This window comes from Sitophilus oryzae, unplaced genomic scaffold (assembly GCF_002938485.1).
Source record: "Sitophilus oryzae breed Bouriz unplaced genomic scaffold, Soryzae_2.0 scaffold_1514_pilon_pilon, whole genome shotgun sequence".
Taxonomy (NCBI): domain Eukaryota; kingdom Metazoa; phylum Arthropoda; class Insecta; order Coleoptera; family Curculionidae; genus Sitophilus; species Sitophilus oryzae.
In genome coordinates, this window is record NW_022146186.1 from 709,078 (window position 1) to 736,354 (window position 27,277).

At 35.3% G+C, this 27,277-nt stretch overlaps 2 protein-coding genes across 2 annotated transcripts in view; both read left to right on the forward strand.

Annotated features, from left to right (window-relative positions):
* Positions 1-13,857, forward strand: part of LOC115878476 (neurexin-3) — a 350,620-nt gene extending 336,763 nt beyond the window's left edge. Inside the window, exon 14 of the mRNA XM_030894994.1 lies at positions 13,744-13,857. Coding sequence (XP_030750854.1) covers positions 13,744-13,857 — 114 coding nt within the window. The remainder of the gene's footprint in view (positions 1-13,743) is intronic.
* A 966-nt stretch (positions 13,858-14,823) lies between these two features.
* On the forward strand, positions 14,824-26,314 carry LOC115878477 (wiskott-Aldrich syndrome protein family member 2-like). The gene is made up of 6 exons (XM_030894995.1): positions 14,824-15,231; positions 22,618-22,826; positions 22,927-23,082; positions 23,172-23,402; positions 23,525-23,741; positions 25,682-26,314. Exons 1-6 carry the CDS (start codon positions 14,824-14,826, stop codon positions 26,312-26,314), a joined length of 1,854 nt encoding a protein of 617 aa, XP_030750855.1.
* The last annotated feature ends 963 nt before the right edge of the window (positions 26,315-27,277 follow it).

The window sequence follows — 27,277 nt, forward strand, 5'->3', positions numbered from 1 at the left end:
TGAAAGTAAGCTCTACAACAATTGTCAACAGTGCAAACACTTCTATGGACCCTATCAGCAATCTCTCGAAATGATAATCCTGCCTCACGCAAACCTACAATCCGACCCCTATCAAAATCACTGAGTTGTCTAAAATTGGCAGAGAGAGAGAGAGAGATATGATATCAGGATGTCATAAAACTAAGGGCAATGGTTTCAATAATTGTTATGCAATTTTTTACCTGACAGACATATTACCCATTCTCACATATTAGCCAGACTATTTTCTTTTTCTTAACTGTACAATTAACTGAACTAAATTATGACAGTAGACTTAATTTTTCTATTTTAACAAGCAAACTATTTTTTACTGCGTAATCTGAATGCAAAAATTTCGAAGAATAAAAAATATATATTTCTTTGCGGATACTGTATATGCTCTGGCCAGATTTCCCAAAGCTAATAATAATATAGCTGGTTTATGTAAGCCATTGTTTGTAAAACGCACCGGCTTGTGATTGATTGATGTACCCTGAAGCATAAAAAATACGCTTTTTTACGCCAAATAAAATTCGAAAATTAAGCTCGGTCGGCTTTTATCTGACAGAACAATGAAACATGTTGATTCTGCCACCGATTTCGAACCCATTTTACCCAAGGCCTTTATTAACAAAAAATCAATTCAAGTGAAAAATTGTAGGAAAACGAAAAATTTACAGGGCGTTGAAAATAGTACTAGGCAGAATAGCTTTTAGGCATATTAGACTAAAATGTTTATACTAAGTGTGGATTGCATCGACTTACTATAATCGTAACTGGAGATTTTGACAATCAATAACCAGCCGTGGCGGCTTCACCAGCGAACGCCGAGCTCATGATCTACCAAAGTATAAAGATATGCTTTGCCATAGGTAGGATTTCAGAGGGGTCCCACGTTTTTATTTTAGTCTAATATGCCTAAAAGCTATTCTGCCTAGTACTAAAATATTTCTGAACTAGAAGTTCAAAATACCTAATTGTTATTATTATTTTCTAGTTTTCAGTGCACATAAGATAAAACCGTTTAACTTAAAAGTTTTTTTACCGATTTTTTATTTTCTAGTTTTTAGTATGTTTTTACATGATTTTCAGCTCTACGTTGCTGTGCACGCTCGCGTTGGTTATTTGACCTGTCTTGGCGTTGCTCAGGTGTTTCTGAGGCTTCTAACTCCTTTCGTCTCTCACGCCGTCCTGTTAATCTGGCCTCACATTGCTCAGGTGTTTCTGATGTTATTAGCTCTCTTTGTCTCTCTCGTTGTGATGCCAGCCTAGACTCATGACGCTCAGGTGTTTCTGATGCTAACAACTCTCTTTGTCTGTCACGTTGTGATGCTAGCCTGGACTCATGACGGTCAGGTGTTTCTGACGCTAACAACTCTCTCTGTCTGTCGCGTTCTGATGCTAGCCTAGACTCATGACGCTCAGGTGTTTCTGACGCTAACAACTCTCTTTGTCTCTCTCGTTGTGATGCCAGCCTAGACTCATGACGCCCAGGTGTTTCTGCCGCTAACAACTCTCTCTGTCTGTCACGTTGTGATGCTAGCCTGGACTCGTGACGCTCAGGTGTTTCTGACTCTACCAGCTGCCTTTGTCTCTCACGTTGTGCTATTAACCTGGCATCATGTTGCTCAGGTGTTTCTGTTGCTAACCGTTCTCTTCGTTTCTGTAGTCGACTATAGGTTTCATTTTCACTTTCTTTTGCACGTTTCGTTCTATACTTTTTTTTCGCCTTTTCGAGCCTTCGTTTTCGTTGTGTAGCAGTTTCGTTTTTCTTTTTGTTTGTTTTTTTATTTATTGTTTCCATGTTGTTCCCACGAGTAATGGACATTTTAAAGGTCGACCCCCCAGAGGTCCAGTAGAGGGGCAAGGCTATCATATACAACAAGAGGCGCCCAATCTTGAGGGGAAAACGCTTGCGACATTACATTTTTAGCCACCCTAATGCCATACAGTCCGCAGGACGTTTTAACCTATAACCTTAACTTGGGTGGTAAAGCTACCGCTAACTACGTAGGTACATCTAATCATCTATTTTTTTTTATCTGTCTTTCTAACGTCACACAATCTTGGACACAACTGTTCGGGACACGACTACTCATGCCCTCACCTAATACGCCATTTTGTAACGACGTCCATCTTGGATTTTAAATTTTGTCATAATCACAGTATTCTACTAGTGTAGCCCTTTCATTTGATACCCATATTGAGGGGTTGTGGAAAATATGAAATCCGCCATTTTGTACCGGCAGCCATCTTAGATTTACAATGTTATTGATATTACTATATTGTATTGTCATCGGAACTAAAGGTGTGTACCAAATTTCAGATCAATTTGACAACAGGAAGGTACTTAAATTTCAATTTCTAATTTTGACCCAAATAAACAAACAAATAAATAAATACCGTACGGGTCGAGCTAAATAAAACCGTTTAAAAAAAGAACAATGCCTTCGATACCACCTGCCCAAGGAGAGCCTTAAAAGTCTTCAAACTGTTTGCTGATGAAGAAGGACGCAACCAACAACTGCCACGAAGAAAAATCTTACTAAATAATATTGTTGAATTGTAATATATTTAAAAAGATGTATATATTTTTGTCAATAAATATTTATTACTAGCATGTACCCGCGACTTCGTTCGCGTCGAATTAATCATTTGTAATGGTAATGATAAAGCAAAGCAAGAATTTCCATTAACATACAAACTGGATAAAATTTTATCACATTTATGTCAGCATGAGAAAAAACAATATGGCGATATTATTATATAACTTCGTAATATTTGAGGGGTAATTTTATCTCGTTGGAATTTGATTTTCGAAGAATCCGTTTGCCAAAAATAAGCTTTTTACGTTCAGCAGTTTAAGCAGAATCGTGATTAATCAATTACCCAACTTTTTGGAACACCCTGTATGATTTCTTTAAAAAAATTCAAAATATGTAAAAAACAAAATAAATTATGCGTGTCCAAGCGTTTTCGCGAAAGACTAACCGTTTTTTAAATAACAAATACTGTAATATTTGAGGGTCGTTTTCACCCTCTTGGAATTTGAGATTCGAGAAGCCCCTCCTTATCGAACCTTTACACCCCACAGTCAATCCGTTTGCCAAAAATCAGCTTTAAACGTCAAGCAGTTTAAGCAGAATCGTGATTACTCAGTGGTCATATTTTATGAAACACCCTGTGTAAATTTTTAAAAAATCTTAAAATATGTAAAACAACAAAATAAAATATACGTGTTTAAGAGTTTTTCCGAAAAACTCACCGGTTTTTAAATAAAAATATTCTAATATTTGAGGGGTTGTTTCACCCCCTTAGAATTCGAGTTTCGAAAAATTCCTTCTTATCGAACTTCTACACCCTAAAGTCAATCCGTTTTCCAAAAATCAGCTTTTTACGTCAAGCGCTTTAAGCAGGATCGTGATTAATCAATGATCAGATTTTTGGAAACACCTTATACATTTTAAAAATCTTAAAATATGTAAAAAAACAAAATAAAATATACGTGTTTAAGCGTTTTTCGGAAACTTTACCGTTTTTTAAATAAAAAATATTGTAGTATTTGAGGGGTGGTTTCACCCCCTTGAACCTGGAATTTCGAAAAATCCCTTCTTATCGAACCTCTACACCCTAAAGTCAATCCGTTTTCCAAAAACCAGCGTTTTACGTCAAGCGCTTTAAGCAGGATCGTGATTAATCAACGACCAGATTTTTGGAAACACCCTGTATACATTTTTAAAAAATCTTAAAATATGTAAAAAAGAAAATAAAATATACGTGTTTCAGCGTTTTTTCGGAAACTTGACCGTTTTTTAAATAAAAAATATTGTAATTTTCCACCCCCCTTTTTACCCCCTTAGGGGATGAATTTTAAAAAATCCTTTCTTATCTCACGTAAACATCATAAAAGGAACCCCTGTACAAAATTTCAGCTTTCTAGGGTCAAGGGTATGGTCTGGGCGTTGATGAGTCAGTATAAGTCAGGACAGTCAGATTTAAAATAGATATTTAAAAAAATATATGCTGGAAATAACCAAGAAAGAAGGTACAAGAATAGAGTGGATAAGACCCAGATAATAGATGTCAGCCACAGAATCAGATCCCCAAGTGGCAGTGGACAGGACACCTGGCAAGAAGAACGGATAACAGATGGACTACAAAAATTACAGCATGGTACCCACGTGGAATTAAGAGACCTAGAAGAAGACCAAGAGATGGGACCATGATATTAGGAAATTAGCAGAGATAACTTGGGCCCGCAACAACAGACAACAATGGGCCCAACTACAAACAGAGTATCTAAATATGTGAGGGAGGCTACGCCATAATTGGAAATGGTTGAATAAGCTGAGAATGATGATGATGATGATTTATTTATTTATTTATTTTAAGCATTTCTTTCTCTGTTTTCAAATTAGCTAAATAAAGGCATTCGTACCTTCCACATATTGACTTACCTCTGAATTACAAATTCAACGGCGGAAAATATGTCTATTATTAAAGTAAATGGTGGGTATAAGGATCCCGCACCGCATATCGAGGCCCGTGTAAACAAATTTTTGGCACGTACCCTATTCCATCCGATCCGAGCCGAGCCGAGACCGTTCCTCATAAATTGATAATCGGAATTCTGCAGACGACTTCACAAAGCCAGATTTGGCCGGGTGTAAAGTATACAAGATCGGAAAGAAATTGTTAAAATGAAGCCCGTTAAAATGGAATTCTGGAGAGGAATGAAAATGGCGGAATAAAAAGGAAGAAATATATGTATTTTCTAGAGGTGGGCATTCTAGTTCCCTGGAAAGAACTAGTTCCTCCAGACGAATATTTCCTTGAATTAGGTCTTTAGTTTACAATTGTCCCTGACTAACATTGACATCCCCGTTGCTTGCTAATGGGTTTCATTGTCAGTCAGAACTATTCACCGTATGATCTGTATAATTTTATAATGTACGAATTATAACGAGACGTGTAATTGCGTATGTTAAAAACATATAGGAAAGTTTTATTGCAGATAAAAAAATTAAAAAGAAACTCAAATCAGAGTTTAAAAAACTATATCACAAATCAATTATATAAAAATTTTACGAAAAATTGCATTTTTCCTCACTTTGAGCTTTTTGTCTAAAATTTCAGAATAACTACTTCGTTTTATTAGATATTTCTTAATTTTAGGAACCTGAAGTGAAACATTCCTATAAAATATTCAAAAAACAAACTAAAAATCAAAGGCAGTATGCACCACAATTTTCTGTGGTAATTAAGCCGGCTGTGGCAATATACAAGATTACAGTTGAGGGTTGGAACCTTTGGTGTTACACAGCAAAATAAAATTACACTAAATCACCACAATACACCAAAACACTTTTACTTTTACACTGGACGCGCGTTTCGCTAACCATGTTAGCATCATCAGCAGATGATTATAACCAAAGTACACCCACAAGTTGAAACTGGCAGATGAGTATGACAGGAAAACGCAATATCTCCAAAGATGTTTACAACAACACTAGAAGAAATCTTCCATCAACTCGACTGGGTCAACAAAAGATTAAGTATAGATGGAGAATATATACTAAGTGACATTGAAAATAGAACACCCACTAAAAATTGTTTAATTTTAACAATCTTTTGTACGTGAATGTAGGTTGACAAAAGGCGAAAATGATCAAAATTTGGAGTGAAAATATTGGCTCGTTACCTTGTCCTTGTTAATAATGTGTTGGACCACCTTGATGTTCTATACATTCGTTGAGCCGTCTGGGCATGGAACTAATCAGATGATTTATGTCTTCCTGCGGTATTTCATCCCATGCTAACTGTATCTCATGCCGAAGAGCTTCTAATGTCTGAGGAGGATGCGGTAAGTTTGTCAGTCTCCTACCCATGATATCCCATACATGTTCAATTGATGAGAGATCTGGAGATCTTGGTGGCCAGGGTAGGAGATTAACTTGGGCATTATGTAAGTGGTTCACAGTTAGTCTAGTAACATGGAGACGGGCATGGGATTATCTTGTTGAATTATAGGATCGTGGAGCGTTCGTAAATATGGTAAGAGATTAGCTTCCACAATTTCCTCAGTATAGCGTTGGGCTGCCATATTACCTCGAACAAATATTAGAGGTGACCTGCTACCATATGCGATTGCTCCCCAAACCATAACTACTACAACTTGGTGCCTCTCCATGAAAATCTGTGGATTCCGCCTTTTTCCACGGTATCTTCTCACTCGCACCCGACCGTCGTGCATTCCCAAACAGAATCGCGACTCATCACTGAAAACGATAGTAAAAAGCCAATGGTAAAATCCAATTAGGCCGAAAAGCCATTGGTTAGCAATTATTGCTCGAGAAGTGGCCGAAGTGACCGGGAAGTGGAATTGCCTTAAACGGCTATCTTGACCCTCAGTGGTTAATCTTAGATGCCCTGTACCTCTGTCACGATGTTCACGGTGTTGTTGAAAGTAAGCTCTACAACAATTGTCAACAGTGCAAACACTTCTATGGACCCTATCAGCAATCTCTCGAACTGATAATCCTGCCTCACGCAAACCTACAATCCGACCCCTATCAAAATCACTGAGTTGTCTAGAATTGGCAGGATGTCATAAAACTAAGGGCAATGGTTTCAATAATTGTTATGCAATTTTTTACCTGACAGACATATTACACATTCTCACATATTAGCCAGACTATTTTCTTTTTCTTAACTGTACAATTAAATGAACTAAATTATGACAGTAGACTTAATTTTTCTATTTTAACAAGCAAAATATGTTTTACTGCGTAATCTGCGAATGCAAAAATTTCGAAGAATAAAAAATATATATTTCTTTGCGGATACTGTATATGCTCTGGCCAGATTTCCCAAAGCTAATAATAATATAGCTGGTTTATGTGAGCCATTGTTTGTAAAACGCACCGGCTTGTGATTGATTGATGTACCCTGAAGCATAAAAAATACGCTTTTTTACGCCAAATAAAATTCGAAAATTAAGCTCGGTCGGCTTTTATCTGACAGAACAATGAAACATGTTGATTCTGCCACCGATTTCGAACCCATTTTACCCAAGGCCTTTATTAACAAAAAATCAATTCAAGTAGGAAAACGAAAAATTTACAGGGCGTTGAAAATAGTACTAGGCAGAATAGCTTTTAGGCATATTAGACTAAAATTTTTATACTAAGTATTGGATTTGCATCGACTTACTATAATACTTTCTTCTATACTTGGGATTGCATCGACTTACTATAATTGTAACTGGAGATTTTGACAATCAATAACCAGCCGTGGCGGCTTCACCAGCGAACGCCGAGCTCATGATCTACCAAAGTATAAAGATATGCTTTGCCATAGGTAGGATTTCAGAGGGGTCCCACGTTTTTATTTTAGTCTAATATGCCTAAAAGCTATTCTGCCTAGTACTAAAATATTTCTGAACTAGAAGTTCAAAATACCTAATTGTTATTATTATTTTCTAGTTTTCAGTGCACATAAGATAAAACCGTTTAACTTAAAATCTTTTTTTACCGATTTTTTATTTTCTAGTTTTTAGTATGTTTTTACATGATTTTCAGCTCTGCGTTGCTGTGCACGCTCGCTTTCGTTATTTGACCTGTCTTGGCGTTGCTCAGGTGTTTCTGAAGCTTCTAACTCCTTTCGTCTCTCACGCCGTCCTGTTAATCTGGCCTCACATTGCTCAGGTGTTTCTGATGTTATTAGCTCTCTTTGTCTCTCTCGTTGTGATGCCAGCCTAGACTCATGACGCTCAGGTGTTTCTGATGCTAACAACTCTCTTTGTCTGTCACGTTGTGATGCTAGCCTGGACTCATGACGCTCAGGTGTTTCTGACGCTAACAACTCCCTCTGTCTGTCGCGTTCTGATGCTAGCCTAGACTCATGACGCTCAGGTGTTTCTGACGCTAACAACTCTCTTTGTCTCTCTCGTTGTGATGCCAGCCTAGACTCATGACGCCCAGGTGTTTCTGCCGCTAACAACTCTCTCTGTCTGTCACGTTGTGATGCTAGCCTGGACTCGTGACGCTCAGGTGTTTCTGACTCTACCAGCTGCCTTTGTCTCTCACGTTGTGCTATTAACCTGGCATCATGTTGCTCAGGTGCTTCTGTTGCTAACCGTTCTCTTCGTTTCTGTAGTCGAGTATAGGTTTTTCACTCTCTTTTGCACGTTTCGTTCTATACTTTTCTTTCGCCTTTTCGAGCCCTCGTTTTCGTTGTGTAGCAGTTTCGTTTTTCTTTTTGTTTGTTTTTTTATTTATTGTTTCCATGTTGTTCCCACGAGTAATGGACATTTTAACGGTCGACCCCCCCAGAGGTCCAGTAGAGGGGCAAGGCTATAATATACAACAAGAGGCGCCCAATCTTGTGGGGAAAACGCTTGCGACATTACATTTTTAGCCATATATTTTTAGCCATACAGTCCGCAGCACGTTTTAACCTATTACCTTAACTTGGGTGGTAAAGCTACCGCTAACTACGTAGGTACATCTAATCACCTATTTTTTTTTATCTGTCCTTCTAACGTCACACAATCTTGGACACAACTGTTCGGGACACGACTACTCATGCCCTCACCTAATACGCCATTTTGTAACGACGTCCATCTTGGATTTTAAATTTTGTCATAATCACAGTATTCTACTAGTGTAGCCCTTTCATTTGATACCCATATTGAGGGGGTTATGGAAAAATATGAAATCCGCCATTTTGTACCGGCAGCCATCTTAGATTTACAATGTTATTGATATTACTATATTGTATTGTCATCGGAACTAAAGGTGTGTACCAAATTTCAGATCAATCTGACAACAGGAAGGTACTTAAATTTCAATTTCTAATTTTGACCCAAGTAAGCAAACAAATAAATAAATACCGTACGGGTCGAGCTAAATAAAACCGTTTAAAAAATGAACAATGCCTTCGATACCACCTGCCCAAGGAGAGCCTTAAAAGTCTTCAAACTGTTGCTGATGAAGAAGGACGCAACCAACAACTGCCACGAAGAAAAATCTTACTAAATAATATTGTTGAATTGTAATATATTTAAAAAGATGTATATATTTTTGTCAATAAATATTTATTACTAGCATGTACCCGCGACTTCGTTCGCGTCGAATTAATCATTTGTAATGGTGATGATAAAGCAAAGCAAGAATTTCCATTAACATACAAACTGGATAAAATTTTCTCACATTTATGTCAGCATGAAAAAAAACAATATGGCGATATTATTATATAACTTGATAATATTTGAGGGGTAGTTTCATCTCGTTGGAATTTTACATTCGTAAAATCCGTTTGCCAAAAATAAGCTTATTACGTCAAGCAGTTTAAGCAGAATCGTGGTTAATCAATTACCCAACTTTTTGGAACACCCTGTATGATTTATAAAAATTAAAATATGTAAAAAAATATATAATATATGTAAATAAATTATGCGTGTTTCCCGAAAGACTAACCGTTTTTTAAATAACAAATATTGTAATATTTGAGGGGCGTTTTCGCCCTCTTGGAATTTGAGATTCGAGAAACCCCTCCTTATCGAACCTCTACATCCCACAGTCAATCCGTTTGCCAAAAATCAGGTTTAAACATCAAGCAGTTTAAGCAGAATCGTGATTAATCAATGGTCATATTTTATGAAACAGCCTGTATAAATTTTTAAAAAATCTTAAAATATGTAAAACAGCAAAATAAGATACACGTGTTTAAGAGTTTTTCCGAAAAACTCACCGGTTTTTAAATAAAAAATATTCTAATATTTGAGAGATGATTTCACCCACTTAGAATTCGAATTTCGAAAAATCCCTTCGTATCGAACCTCTATACCCTAAAGTCGATCCGTTTTCCTAAAATCAGCTTTTTAGGTCAGGCGCTTTAAGCAGGATCGTGATTAATCAATGATCAGATTTTCCGAAACACCCTGTATACATTTTTAAAAAATCTTAAAATATGTAAAAAAACAAAATAAAATATACGTGTTTAAGCGTTTTTTTCGGAAACTTGACCGTTTTTTAAATAAAAAATATTGTAGTATTTGAGGGGTGGTTTCACCCCCTTGAACCTGGAATTTCGAAAAATCTCTTCTTATCGAATCTCTACACCCTAAAGTCAATCCGTTTTCCAAAAATCAGCGTTTTACGTCAAGCGCTTTAAGCAGGATCGTGATTAATCAACGACCAGATTTTTCGAAACACCCTGTATACATTTTTAAAAAATCTTAAAATATGTAAAAAAAGAAAATAAAATATACGTGTTTCAGCGTTTTTTCGGAAACTTGACCGTTTTTTAAATAAAAAATATTGTAATATTCCACCCCCCTTTTTACCCCCTTAGGGGATGAATTTTTAAAAATCCTTTTTTATCTTACGTAAACATCATAAAAGGAACCCCTGTGCAAAATTTCAGCTTTCTAGGGTCAAGGGTTTGGTCTGGGCGTTGATGAGTCAGTATCAGTCAGGACAGTCAGATTTTATATATAAATTATTTGAGAGGCGTTTTTCACCCTCTTGGAATTTGAGATTCGAGAAACCCTCCTTATCGAACCTCATACCCCACAGTTCAATCCGTTTGCCAAAAATCAGCTTTAAACGTTAAGTTTAAGCAGAATCGTGATTATTCATATGGCCATATTTTATAGAACACCCTGTATAAATTTACTAAAAAATCTTAAAATATGTAAAACAACAAAATAAAATATACGTGTTTAAGAGTTTCGAAAAAACTCACCGGTTTTAAATAAAAAATATTCTAATATTTGAGGGGTGGTTTCACACCCTTAGAATTCGAGTTTCGGAAAATCCCTTCTTATCGAACCTCTACACCCTAAAGTCAATCCGTTTTCCAAGGATTCATCTTTTACGTCAAGCATTTTAAAGCAGCATCGTGATTAATCAATGACCATGATTTTTGAAACACCCTGTATATATTTTTAAAAATCTTAAAATATGTAAAAAGAAAATATAAAATATACGTGTTTAAGCGTTTTTTCGGAAACTTGACCGTTTTTAAAATAAAAAATATTGTAATATTCCACCCCCCTTTTTACCCCCTTAGGGGATGAATTTAAAAAAATCCTTTCTTATCTTACGTAAACATCATAAAAGGAACCCCTGTGCAAAATTTCAGCTTTCTAGGGTCAAGGGTATGGTCTGGGCGTTGATGAGTCAGTATAAGTCAGGACAGTCAGATTTAAAATAGATATTTAAAAAAATATATGCTGAAATAACCAAGAAGAAGGTACAAGAATAGAGTGGATAAGACCCAGATAATAGATGTCAGCCACAGAATCAGATCCCAAAATTGGCAGTGGACAGGACACCTGGCAAGAAAGAACGGATAACAGATGGACTACAAAATTACAGCATGGTACCCACGTGGAATTAAGACCTAGAAGAAGACCAAGAGATGGGACCATGATATTAGGAAAATTAGCAGAGATAACCCAGGCCCGCAACAACAGACAACAATGGGCCCAACTACAAACAGAGTATCTAAATATGTGAGGGAGGCTGCGCCATAATTGGAAATGGTTGAATAAGCTGAGAGAATGATGATGATTTATTTATTTATTTATTTTAAGCATTTCTTTCTCTGTTTTCAAATTAGCTAAATAAAGGCATTCGTACCTTCCACATATTGACTTACCTCTGAATTACAAATTCAACGGCGGAAAATATGTCTATTATTAAAGTAAATGGTGGGTATAAGGATCCCGCACCGCATATCGAGGCCCGTGTAAACAAATTTTGGCACGTACCCTATTCCATCCGATCGAGCCGAGCGAGACCGTTCCTCATAAATTGATAATCGGAATTCTGCAGACGACTTCACAAAGCCAGATTTGGCCGGGTGTAAAGTATACAAGATCGGAAAGAAATTGTTAAAATGAAGCCCGTTAAAATGGAATTCTGGAAAGGAATAAAAATGGCGGAATAAAAAGGAAGAAATCTATGTATTTTCTAATAATTAATTGAACGTTTAGGATAACCATATTTTGTAATAATTTATCTGCCTTCTTTCGCCTGTCCCAAGACAATATTGCGTTGTTTCAATGTACGAGACATATTTCATCGTATAATCATATAAAATTTCATAGTTTTAGGTCAACTTTAAATCTATACTAATATATAAAATCCTTAAGTGACTGACTCACTGATTAATCACGATCCTGCTCAAACCGCTCAACGTAAGAAGCTCAATTTTGGCATACAGGTTGATTCTATGGTATAGAAGTTTGATAAGAAGGGATTTTTCGATTTTAAGATTTTTTAAAAATGTATACAGGGTGTTTCGAAAAATCTGGTCATTGGTTAATCAATTAAGCAGGATCGTGATTAACACGATCCTGCTTAAAGCGCTTGACGTAAAAAGCTGATTTTTGGCAAACGGATTGACTTTAGGATGTAGAGGTTCGATAAGAAGGGATTTTTTTAAGCTCCTATTCTAAAGGGGTGAAACCACCCCTCAAATATTGGAATATTTTTTATTTAAAAACCGGTGAGTTTTTCGGAAAAACTCTTAAACACGTATATTTTATTTTGTTGTTTTACATATTTTAAGATTTTTTTTAAAAATTTATACAGTATGTTTCATAAAATATGACCATTGAGTAATCACGATTCTGCTTAAACTGCTTGACGTTTAAAGCTGATTTTTGGCAAAGGGATTGACTGTGGGGTGTAGAGGTTCGATAAGGAGGGGTTTCTCGAATCTCAAATTCCAAGAGGGTGAAAACGCCCCTCAAATATGGGAAAACGCTTGGACACGCATAATTTATTTTGTTTTTTACATATTTCGAAATTTTTTAAAAAATCATACAGGGTGTTCAAAAAGTTGGGTAATTGATTAACCACGATTCTGCTTAAACTGCTTGACGTAAAAAGTTTATTTTTGGCAAAAGGATTTTTCGAAAGTCAAATTCCAACGAGATGAAATTACCCCTCAAATTTTACCAAGTTATATAATAATGTCGCCATATTGTTTTTTTCTCATGCACACATAAATGTGATAAAATTTTATCCAGTTTGTATGTTATGGAAATTCTTGCTTTGCATTATCATCACCATTACAAATGATTAATTCGACGCGAACGAAGTCGCGGGTACGCGCTAGTACCCTATAAATTTGATTTCCTTGGGAGTGTCGAAATATAAGTTTTTTTGCGGTGTGTGCGCGCATATTTGAAGTGAAACTTCTTACTAAGAGTTATAAAATGAAGGGTTTTAAGGACATGTTTCAAAAAGTCTAGTTTGAAATGTTGAAAAAGTAATAAAAATTAAAAAATTATTTTTTAGGTGTAACAAATATTTTTTTTCGTGTAACAAATAGTTTTGGACGCGTAAAAAATAGTTCTTTACCTGTAATAAATCGTTTTAGACGCGTAAAATAAAAAAATAATAACGATTTTGATTCACTTTCACAAAATTTGTATTAAAATATTAATATTTTTGATAAACACGTGGACTGCTCACAAATCCACGTCGCTTCACTACGTATTTCTAAGCCGTAGGCTGTCCTTACCACTTTTTGTCTCGCGTTTGTGTGTCACGGCCTTGAATTTTTACTCCCAGCACGCGCAAAGAAGTTTCACTTCAAAAAAGTAATAACATTGCCTTAGAACAAGTAGTCGTGCTTAACCAAGTGTCATAAAAGTTATGTTTATATTCTACTCTATATGTAACAAAGTTTTTTTTTTAATTTCAGATATTATTAGCTGGACAAAACGTCAATGACAATGAATGGCACACTGTAAGGTTTTCCAGGCGAGGATCTAACCTGAAACTACAGCTAGATAACCAGTCTCCAATCAGAGGTTAGTAATCTTAATAATTAATTTATACCGTTGCAATTTACAAAAGTCTTTACTACAGGATATTTATGCTGTAGTCCTGATTACCTGTTCACCTTTTCATTACTTTTTCAGTTAACATGCAAGGTCCGGCAATAGAGCTTTGGGCATCTGTATCTCCTAAAATAAAAAAAAACTTAGTAATGGTGTTTAAGTGCAGATCCATATGATAAATAAAAAACACATATTTTTCAGTCTTTTTAAAAAAAAAATTGTAGGGTTTTTTATAAACATTACCACTGCGAATGGCAGCTTTTCGTCGGAGAGCAGTCGTGGGTAAGGTATTTCACCGTACCCCGCCCGGTATCGTTATATGTCTTGGTGCAATTCCCTGGCCGCGACACTACAGTCAGGGACAAGACGATGAGTGAGATGCTTCTTAGACCAAGCCAAGTGCTAGAGGGGATTCCCCCCAGCACCTGACCAGGAGCTTCCCCACCAACGACAAGGTCTTGCATCTCCTAGGGGAAGTTTAGGATCTTAAACACTCTATACCTAACATTAATCTTTTTTGAGAAAAAAAATATTTAAAATTTTTGGACGGAAAAAACTGCCTGTCAAAAAATTTGTAGAGCATAAACGTCAAATTTACACCATTTGTAGAGCATAAACGTTAAATTACCACAGCCACTGTGCCATAAAGAGAAGACATGTGGCTATCTATTTCAAAAATTAAATTGTTCGAATATCATATAATAATGGCCGCAGCTGTCAATGAATTGAGCGATTAAAAAATTATCAGAAATTATTTTTTTCAAATGGGAGCCCGCTTTTTTTATTTTACTAGTGAAATGCTCCTATACCTAAAATATGTTTCTATACCTAAAAAAAAATGTTTTTAAGTTATTTAAGAGAGTATACAGAAGACCGAATGAACGGTATCTGGACACAACAGTCAGAGAAGCGATTCATTTGGGTAGCGGTTCCGTCATGGTATGGGGCGGTATAACTTTTATGGGCGTACGAACTTACAAGTCTTTCTAAACGGCATAATTAATGCTGAAACATACAGACATGAGATTCTTGAACCATATGTTATTCCATTTGCTGCTCAGTATGGTCCAGAATTCATCTTACAACAGGATAATGCCAGGCCTCATACTGCAAGAGTAGGTCCTCGATACCTTGAAGAGTATATCACAATAATTATGGATTGGTCTGCTAATAGCCCTGATCTCAATCCTATTGAGCACCTTTGGGACCTACTAAAGAGAAGACTACAAAGTCGTCCACAAGCACCAGATCTCCAAACTTTGGGGGAAAATCTTCGAGAGGAATGGAACGCCTCTCCCCAAGAGATTATTCGGAGCCTCATTCAGTCTATGGCAAATCCGTGTGCAGAAGTACGTAGAAAGCGTGGAGGACACACACATTATCTGTTGACAATTAAGATAAAAATTGTTCATTCCTAACATAATAAAAATACAAATTTCAGCAGTTTGACAATTTTTTTCGCCATGAACACCAAGGTTCATACTCTACATTCAAATTTAATTAAAAAAAAACTTAAAATTTATCAAAGCGATCCCTAATTCGTTTTGACTAGTTTATATTGATTATAATTAAGTTCTTTATTTTAATGATAACATTTACTACAATATTTAGACAGGTCAAAATTTGCACGCGATTTCCTATGTTTCCAACAACGATGCACCACCTGGTCGATAGAGGAATAAACACATCGCATTTTTCTCTCTCCAACTTACAAGAACGCCATAGCGATTCACTCCTAGACATCTAAATACCAACCCAAAACTCTCTGTTACCAACATGGTAATATTAATACCCAATATAAATATTTCAAGAGACATTTTGACCGTAATTTTATTCTCGAAAATATACCTACACATTTTGAATATTTATACATCATAACTTGCGAAAGTCTCCATATAAAAGGGTTAAATATAGTAATGTCGTGGGAAATTTAGGCCCGAATGCTGCCTACAACTGACCTTTATATTTTTGTATCTAATAGACTCATTTCAGTAAAACCTTATTCAAATGGCATAAACGTGTTCCAATTTGAACACACTCACAAAATAGGCTATTTTATAAAAATAAGTATTTATTCGGACATGATGTTATACAAAAAATAGATGAAATAAACCTCTTTTTAAATATATATCAATAAAGGAAATTATATTGTGCTTTATATTAAACAATGATATAAACAACATTAATTATTTTTGATTTGTTTATTTACACGTCATCATTATGATATTCGATTATGGTGTAGCTTTACTCACATATTTAGATAATCTCCTTTTTAATTGGGTCCATTGCTGTTTATTGTTGTCCCTTTTAATTTCCTAATATCATGGTCCTATGTTAGATTTAGTCTTATTCTATATAGGTCTCTTAATTCCTCGTGGGTACCATGCTCTAATTTTTGTGGTTCATCTGTTCTCAGTCCTTTTCGTCAGGTGTCCTGCCTATTGCCTCTTGAAGGATTTGATTCTGTGGACGATATCTATTACCTAGGTATTTTGTTGTACCCACTCTATTTTTTATAGTCTTTCTTTGTTATTCCCAACATATTTCGTACCATCAAGCGTTGTACGACCTGCAGCTTCCTTATAGTCTCGCTTTTAAGTGTCTAGGTTTCGCATGCATAGGTATAGTCTATCCAATGACAAGATCCTTGACAGTGTTATATATGTCTGTCATTTAATTTCAAAGTAGTTTATTTTATTTTACAAAGAAATAAGTTGGTACAATTGGAACGCATAGCAGGAAATTAATATATCTAAAATTTGACTGACTAGTAATTACTTCAAAATATTGTGAAAAAAAACTGCGTAAAACTGAAAAAATGTAATTGAGTTATTTTATTTAAAAAAAACGGAATGTGTTAATACAAAACAAACAAGAACAAAACACCTGTAAAATCGCTTATTTCTGGGGTTTACTCAACCGGGTCTCTCAATGCAAATTCACCTCAAATATCCATTTGATTGGTCATTGGCAAGCAGGCTCTCATTGTACATGAAAATAACAAAACAAACATTTACTGATCTGGATAAAATTGATAGTTAAATAGTAAAACTCACCCGGGGGTACTCCGCCCCATAGCCACTGGTATTCTATTCAATATATCCCATTCCATATCTTCCATCTAATTCAAATATTATTCGGATCTATTGGTTAATCTTCAACAAGTAGCTGGTGTCACCTGAAATAAGTATAGGGGCTTTCCCCGGACGCAAATCTGCAGCTAAATGCTAAACAGATTCGCATTCCTAATAGTCAAAAAGACTCGTATCCTTAATAGTCAATAAGACTCTTATCCAAATAGTCAATAAGACTCGTATTCAAATAGTCAATAAGACTCGTATCCTAATAGTCAATAAGACTCGTATCCAAATTGTCAATAAGACTCGTATCCTAATAGTCAATAAGACTCGTATCCAAATAGTCAATAAGACTCGTATCCTAATAGTATATATATCCTATAGTATAGTATATCCTAATCCTTTATACCTAACCTAACCTTACCTTAGTCATAAGACTCGCAACCTCCAAATGTCAGCTCTGTGACAAAACACAACACAACACTACTTAACAGCCGGTCGTCCCGTTTACTACCGACTGACCTGCCGCGCGCCGAAAAGCTAAGCCTCCTCTTACATCACATTTTTACCTGATCACAAATATTTACATCGCTTGCCAATGAATCATATTATTTTCTCTAATCGACTTTCAAATTAATGGAGTGTTCTAGCATTGCTAGATAAATAAATTGAAAGTTTCCGAATTATAAAACCATTATTATAACCAACTTATTTTCGTATATATATTTTTTATTAAGTTTTACACACCACATACCAAAAAAATATAAAAATGTACTATTTCTTACTTTCAAGCTTCAAGAAAGTTCCCGCATTTATTATTATATTTATCAATATAACTTATGTACAAATACAAAGTATAATATTCCACAGGAATAAATAAAACAACGTAAATAAAACAAACTATTTTATTAATAATAACACTTACCAAATTTTATACCTTAAAGTTTGATTAATTAACTTTAATGTTAATTTTTTTTAAACCAGTACCTTTTGACATTATTTTTCTGCAGTATTAAATAAAATCCATTATTTACCTATCGTGTGATGTCGATATTTTACAGCAACTCCAGTTTTTAGTATATGTTTAGTATACGATCCTTGTACAATATACGACATGCACTTATCTACGACGAGATGGTATACAAACTTTATTGATGGTAACTTTATTGGTGTATAAGACTTTCTGCCTGGGCAGCGTGTATTAACTATAAACTGTGCTCTGGCTCTACAGTTAAATTTCACTCGATTTTTCCTCCACTTGACTTCAAAAGACACAAAACACACATAACACGAATCAAAATGCAACTTCTTCCAAAACGCAGGGTATTTGACATAAATTGACACAAAATAATAACCTATAATTTGGCAAGACTTTGACAAGCCTCAAAAATCTAAAGGCCAGTTCATACGCATCGGCGTCCGTTTGTCGTTAATCATTCCGCCAAACCAATAAAATTGAAATATGATCTGTCATTTTTGAAATAAACCAATAAAACTGGTTAAAAACAACAAGAGACCACGCCTGACGGATTTATATTTAAACCCATCCATAGTTAACTTAAAAAATATTAGAAACTTTTTTTGGTAAAATAAATAGATTGGTATGGGACGTCATCTGCTTTTCTTCTGTCATCGTCTGTCGAAATCTTACTTGAGAAAAAAAAAACAGAGTAAATTCGTAGATAAAGTAGCATTATATATATTTGAATTTGAAATGAGTTTCCTTCCATATGCATTTACACATTTATTATTATTAAACTGAGTATATTGGAACACTTTCATTTTATAGAAACATTGAATCAAATTGCTGTGAAATGTTACACCCTGTACGGCTTTATTTAATAAAAGAACTCAGTCGCAAAGTATATATTTTCTTGTAAAAACTGCGACAAAAAATATTTAAATACCCAAATTGCTAAATAATTCCAAATTTAATCTTCCAATATTCGGCCGGATAAGAAGATTAAGCAATCACAATCAATATAAACGCTGAGTTATCAAAGTTTTAATTTGAATCTGTTCTTTGTCAGCCGAAGGGTAAACCATTTTTAATTCGACGGTCCCCAGAATCGATATTTTCCACTTCCTTCTACCCATGAGCGGATCCAAAACTTTTTAAAGAATTAGCATATTTTCCAGTTTTCCGAAAATTAAAAAAAAATTATGCTTAAAACGGTAAATTTAATTAAGAGAAATTTATACCACAAATGTATACAGTTAAACAATATTTCTAACGTTAAAGGTTTTATATAAAACACTATATCTAAGAAAATAACGGTTTTCTATCCACCTATACTCGTTTTTACGAAAGATGACAATTAAATCAGAATATTTTTATTTGGAAAAGACATGGAGAACAGATATTTAATTATATTAAGTTAAGAGTAGGACAACTTTTGAACTTATTGTCTTAATGAACACACATAAAGTGACTCAATACTCCATAGAAAGAACAATCTAGAAACATCCTTCATATACAGAGAAACGACCCGATTGCTAAGATTCAAGTTATTTAGAAATAACATAACGCAACAGTTGTTATTTTTACAAAATATCAGGTATAATACGTCACGTTATTTTATACGGCTCGAACCAGTTCCAAAATTTAACAGATTTGGGAAAATCAGTTTTCTGAAACGACAACTCGTGGCGGTCGAAATATAGCAGTAACAGTTTTTTTTACCAAGTAATAGTTTTTTTAATCCTTTGGATTAAATTATTATCCTTTGGATTCATACAAAACACCTCCACTGGAAACGTCGGGTATTTATGAAATTTCTTGTAAAGATTGTAATCAGAAATATGTTTTACTAGAAGATCAATATTAACTAGATTTAAAGAACATTTAGCTCAGATAAGATATGGTAGACCGGATAAATCTTGCGTTACTGAACATATTGTTGATAACCCAAGTAGCAAAAAGAAGTTCTAAAAAGATTGAATTATTTTATAACAGTCGAATAGCGTTGTCTGAAGGACTGCTTGATTTTATTAAACGTTTGGTTTCCACCATTCTGTTTTTTAATAAAAGTTGTCATATTAAACTGTTTTCTAGTGGTTTTTACAACGTATCCTATAACACATTAAACGATAATTTCTTTTAGTATGATATAACACTTGAATAAGACAATGCTATATGATAACAAACATATTATTTTATTAGACTCTTATACCCACCATGTAACATATAACTAGTAGTCACAAGATCATATAATAGTTACTTAAACTTGTCTTATTAAAGTTGTATTACGTTGTATGATAGAATGTTTTATTGCGTAAAACTACGGTGGTGTATACAACACTAGTTATATGTATAGCCTTATATGATAAAATTGTGATTAACAAAATAAATTCGCTGTAATATCTGCATTATAAAACTGATAATGTATAATATAACCTCATTTTAAATTAAATGGTATACCTAGTTATTTATTTTGTTATTGTTGTTGTTGCAAAAGTAATATCTACGTACGAGTATAATCAATCACAGCTATTATGAATTCCGGACAAAGTTGGAAAAAAGTTAACAAACTCAGTGATAGTTATAAAGAGCATGTAAGAAAAAACTCATCGAAATTACGGCAAATAATCCCGAGAATTCCCTGGGTTCCCAAAAGCCAAAATCTCTCGGGTTGTCTGGCTTCTTCAAAGCATTGTTGCCACGTTGATGTAAAAGTTTTACTGTAGTAATGTTTGTATTGTTTTAGCAATACGTAACTGAACGGAAAAAACATGTGCCATCTCTCTTGGGGAGATTCTTCGCATAAAAATAAGATTTATTTTTCATATCAACATAAGTCCAATTCTGCTTTGTTTCTTAGTTACAGGGTGTTAAAAACTTAATATTTTTTCGATTTATTATACTTTCCTTCAAAGTACTTTTAGCGTCTCGAGTGAAATTTTGAGGATGAAAGTTACTATAAATGCGACATATTTTAAAGCTAAAAAAGTGTCGACATATTCACCAGGGACGTGCATATGGGTTATCACCGGAATATTTTTCTAAAAAAAGCATATACGCCACTGACTTTTTTATCTCGTTAGCGAAATAGTGTAAGCAGTTTAATGCCGATTAAAAGTTGTCTCTTGATAATTTGTCGATTTCGGCCTCCTTGATGAGATAAACGCAATTTTATTAATTTGCCTTGATCCAAGTCTAATAGCTTTCGTCTTATCTTTAAAAAAAATAATATAATTAACTTGCGAAATTTTTAAATAAATAGTCATTGACTCCTCATCAGAAAATATGAAAAAACCTATAAACATGGGTATGGAAATGCATAGTTTTAGAGTTACAGGATGTTAAAACTTTTTAAAATTAGGTTTTTTGTAATTATCTTAAATACCATTATTTTTTTATTTGAAATTGCTGTAGGTTGGACTGATAGTAATAATACCGAATTATAAAAATATTTAATAATAAATTATGTAAAATATATAATTTATTAATTGTGATTAATAAAATTGCGTTTATCTCATCAAGGAGGCCGAATTCGACAAAATATTGAGAGATAACTTTTAATTGGCTTTAAACGGCCTACACAATTTTGATATCAAAAGAAAAAAAGTCAGTGGCACACATGTTCTTTTTTTTTAAATATTCCTGTGATAGGTAACCCATAAGCACGTCCCTGATGAATTTAACGACACTTTTTTAGTATTAAAATATGTAGCACTTATATTAACTTTTACCCTCAAAATTTCATTCGAATCACTAATAGTACTTGGAAGAAAATTATAATAAATCAAAAAAATAATAAGATTTTAATACCCTGTAGCAACGAAACAAAGCAGAATCAGACCTATGTTGATATGAAAAATAAATCGTATTTTTACATGAGGAATCTCTCCATGAGAGATGGCACATGTTTTTTGAAACACCCTGTATAAACAATTGTTGATTCAAATTCAACCATTGAGAAGCACTACAAAGATGGCGGAAAAATAATGTTTAATTTTTTATCTTAAAACGAAGAGCGATAGAATAATTTAATTTTGATTGAGTATTACTGCTATGAAAGCACATTATCTGCATAATTTTTCACTTTTATATAATTATGGGTTGAACTAGGCTACATCTTTATTATTCTTGTTTACTAAACTCAAATTAGAGATGGGTTGTTATTTAACTATCTGTTATTTTATAACAGTTATTTAAAAATATCATAGCGCATCCCTTGTTCTAAAAAAATACAGATATAAAATAACGACATGTAGAGATCGACCGCTTGTGATACGAAGTCGGCGCTCTGCATCGCCACGAAATTTTATGCGGCTCGAAGCAATTCCAAAAAATAACTAGTATGAAAAATCTCAGTTATTCGATAACGGTCGGTGGTCCAGATACAGCGAAGTGGGGAATGCACTACGGCGAACGTTGCTGCATCGGTCGATGGTCGATGTTGGGCTCGTAACAGTATAAAGATACCGTATATAAAATAAGCATTATACTACGTTATTTTTTAACCAGTTGCGAATATAACGCGTGGGGGTCGAGGTAACCGGAGTGGGGAAGTATCGCTGCTTCATCGGTCGATGGTCGCGATTGAGTTCGCAACGGGTTAGAGAATGACGTATAGAAAATAAACAGGTAACTTGGATAGGTTAGGTTAGGTTACTCCCATTGTATGTTGACGTGTCTTTATTTTATTTTTTCAGGTGTTTTCGAGAGGTACAATGCCTACCGCCATGCTGGAAACGTACAGTTCCTGCGATAGGCCCCCACCTTTGGACAAACTGAACTGTTATCGGGACGACGGCAAAGATGGTCTGAAATTCTACACAGATCCAAACTATTTCTTCGAGCTGTGGCGTGCCGAAATGCTGAACGACACGGAACGCGTCATGCACGATAAGGGCAAAAACAGGTAAGTCATTATTTTAAAGTATATATTTTTAGTAAGGATTTGTTTGTATACTTTAGTAGTTTTGCCTGAGATAGTTCAATTGTAATTTTCATTTTTACAGGGGTCATAGAGGAGGAAGGAGTTCTGCCGATGGTGCCCAAGGAGGACCTAGGCATAAAAAGCGAGTCAGGGCACCCCAGAATACTAGAGAAAGGCAAAAACAAATTGCTAGAGAACATGGAGAATATATTATGCCTCAACAGAATACAATTTATAGGTACCTCTGTTTTCTTTATGCATATTCTTCATTAAACATTTTGATTTAAATGTATGTGTATGTGTATTAAATAAAACTTTTTATAATAGGACTCCTCATCAAATACCACAGCAATATCAAGAAGTTGATGGTTATATTCCAAACCAAGATCAAAGACCTCCAAGACCCAATTCAATAGAGATTAGGAGATCGTATCAAAGAGACGTTGAACACATAGACGGTTTACATTCGCCTACCCTGTATCAAAATAATGGTCAAATTCCTAATTATGATGAGCAGAGCCTATATCATCATGGACTATATGGACAGGGACCTTTAAGGTAAGTAATCATACCTAGCATGCCTTGTTACTTTTATGTTTCAGTTTATAGGTACATTTTGTTTTTCAATATTTAGCCATTATACTTTGGATATACTGAATAATCTACATTTGTCCCTCTAGCTCTGAATCCTTATACGCTGGAGGCACCCCCACAAGAAGCAAATCGCGGCCTAGTCAACCCCCTCCAGCGCCCCCATCGAATCAAGGTACGCCGACTTCAGGTACTCCAACTCGAGGTAGGATCCCGTCTTCAGGTCGGGATCAGTTACCGCCGCCACCTCCTCCACCAGAGCCTACTTCGCCACCGCCTAACGGACTACCACCCCACATGTTACAAGTACGTAAACTTTAACTGAAAAAAGATATTTTCTTTGCCTAACCTAGGGTGTAATATAATTCAAGACTTGAAGTAAATAATTTGCAAGTGTCAAAATCAGTATTTTGAGATAAACAACATTTTTTGTTATATAACCAATGTATAAGAATGGGCGGTGTCTCTGTTGGGAATTTTTTTCAATACAATTCCGTGACACTTAAGGTGCCCATTCACATACAGTTTGCCAGCAGTTGTAGGACTGTACGATCTGAACTGAATCAGTCCACACACAACAGATCTAAACTTTGTCAGTCCACACACAATGCAGTTATAGTCTGTCCAACGACAAGATCCTTGACAGTGATAGATGTGTCTGTCATTTTAATTTCAAAGTAGGTAGTTTATTTTATTTTACAAAGAAATAAGTTGGTACAACTGGAACACATAGCAAGAAATTAATATATTTAAAATTTGACTGATAAGTGATTACTTCAAAATATTGTGAAAAAAAAACTGTATAAAACTGAAAAAATATAATCCAGTTATTTTATTTAAAAATACTGTATGTGTTAATACAAAACACACAAGAACAAAACACCACTTACCAAAAAAATATAAAAAAGAACTATTTCTTACTTATGTACAAATACAAATTTGTAATATTTCACAGTAACAAATAAAACAAACTATTTTATTAATAATAACACTTACCAAGTTTTATAGCTTATCTAAAGGTTGATTAATTAACTTTAATCTTAATTTTTTTAAACCAGTACCTTTTGACATTATTTTTCTGCAGTATTAATATCCATTATTTACCTATCGTGTGATGTCGATATTTTTTAGCTACTCCAGTAGTATATGTTTAGTAGGATCCTTGTAGCATATACGAGTATTTTCTCTGTGGTCTACAGTTAATTTTCCCACGATTTTTCCTCCACTTGACTTCAAAAGACACAAAACACACGTAATAACACGAATCAAAATGCATCGTTTTTCAAAACGCAAATATTTGACATAGGTTGACACAAAATTATAACCTATAATTTGGCAAGACTTTGACAAGTCTCAAAAATCTAAAGGCGAGTTCATACGTATCGGCGTCCATTTGTCGTTCATCGTTCCGTCAAACCAATAAAATTAAAATATGATCTGTCATTTTTGAAATAAACCAATAAAACTGGTTAAAAACAACAAGAGACGACACATGACGGATTTATATTTAAATCCATCCATAGTTAACATAAAAAATATTAGAAACTTTTTTTAGTAAAATAATTTGATTGGTATGGGGCGTCATCTGCTTTTTTTCTATCGTCTGTCGAAATCTTACCTAATAATAATCAAGACTTATAAACAGTGGGCATAGCGTGAGTTAGGGGCGCCCGGGCCGGAGAGCCTCTAGGAGGGAGGTTTGCCGCCCCTACAGAATCCGTCCGCCACATTTATAACAATTTTTTATCGTCCCGCAGGTATTTGGAGGGTCGCCGCCCGAGGCGTACCGTCCCCTCCGCCCCCGCCTTGCTACGCCACTGGTTATAAAAAATTAAATACTAGACCTTTAACCAGTGTGTGAGATGATCAAAATTTTAAAATTCAAAATTGTTCATGATTAAACATCAACAAAAAAGTCGTTCACCGCATATAGGGCTCTCGCCAGTAAGTATGATTTGCGAAATGCGGGAAAGAATGAAAGCGACTTGATATTCAAAGGCAGATGATTGTACATTTTTTTGCCATTATACAGTATTGACCCTTAACATTACCAGCAGATGATTAAAACTGGAAAATCTTCATCTACTGCTGACGCTAATATGGTTATCCAAATGTGCGTTCAGATTCTAAACTAAACTGTGTTTTTTTAGTAGAGTAATTTTTCGTAGTAACTCTAAAGTTTCATATTGATTTTTTTTTAATAAAATAATTTTATCTTTCTATAATAATAATTTATGTAATTCCAGCATCGAATGTCAGAAAGCCCGCACCGATCATCTACCCCCGAACTTCCGCTCAGTCCGCCACCGATCAACCACAACCAAGACCTTCCGCCGCCTCCGCCCGCGCCCACCCAGCAAACGCTCATCCAGACGAAACAGGCCTCGCCTCCCAAGCAACTCGCCGGCGGCCTCAACAGTTCTCAGGTCAACCAGTCGGCGGGCGTGGCCAGTCCGCCAGCCGCGCCCGCGGCTCCACCTCCTCCGCCGCCGCCGCCAATGCCGACGACTAACATCCACGCCCCGCCCGCCGGGCCAATGGTTAACGGGGATTTGATAAGGGCGTTGGCGAGCCCGCCCAAGCTGACGCCGGTCAAGGACAGGGTGTTGGGCAAGCTGGGACCGCCTCTAGCCGATCCAAGGAACGATTTGTTGAAGGTAAGTTACGACGTCTTCCGATTCCTAGTCTCTATTGTTGCCTATCTTGCCAGAGATTTGCGTCTAATTGTTTTTGTCTTCTGTTTCTCGATCTGTTCCCTCTCTCCAGCTTTTTCTTGGTCTTCTTCTTTTGCGCCTACCAGTGGATGTGCGATTCACAATTTGTTTTGGCAGTCTATTATTGATGGTCATTCTTGGACGTGCCTGTACCATTTAAGTTGATTTAGTTGGTTAGGTTAGGCTAGGTTGCAGTTGGTTAGACAACCTTGACAAACATAAGTTGCAACAGAGACACCTTAGAGAACTCTTAAAAATCAAATGGTTCCATCATGTCTCAAATGTATCGGTCCTTGAAAAAGCTAACTGCTTGAGTATTGAAGTCATGGTTACAAAATCCTGCTTAAGATGGGCTGGTCACATATGCAGAATGCATACCAAATACCGCATACCAAAATCTGCTCTACGGTGCGCTTGTAGACGGTAAGAGGAGGCCGAGCGAACAAAGCAATGAGATTTTTGAATGTCCGGAGTGCGGTAGAAAGATAACATCATGTATCAGGCTTTTCGGTCACAGAAAAAAAAGCTCATGAAAGAAAATGCCGTGCGTGACCATCTTCTGATGCCTGTATACTCGTCAGCGAGTAATGGCAGTATAATGTATATTATAGTATAAGTTGGGTTTTACTTTTATATTTTCCACTATAAAATGTTTGACGCCTTTAATTTCTCTGATCCTTTCGTTTGTAATTTTCTCCATCCTTAATTTCCCGGCTGATCGTCCCCAGAAGTCCATTTCTGTTGCTTCCAGCATCTTTTATGTGTTCTTCTTTAATTGCCATACTTCACTGCTATAAGTTGTAACGCTTTTTACAATACTGTTATTTATATTTTGTTTGTCAGTCTTGGATATGTTTTGGTCCCATAGAATGCTATTAAGTAGGCTAATAGTTCTTCGTTCTTGGGTATTTCTTTCTTGGATTGCTTGCTTCAACTCAAGTTTTAGTTAGGTTTACTTCAAGACCCCAATGTTTGTATCTTTCGATGAGTTTTTTTTTGACATAGTATATTGTAGATCTTCATAATCTTGAGCCAACACTATTTGATCATCCGAGGAACATAACGTATATGTATAGGGTGGAATCGCCAGTCATGTTTTTAATGCTTGTTCAAAAAGAACAAGCAAGT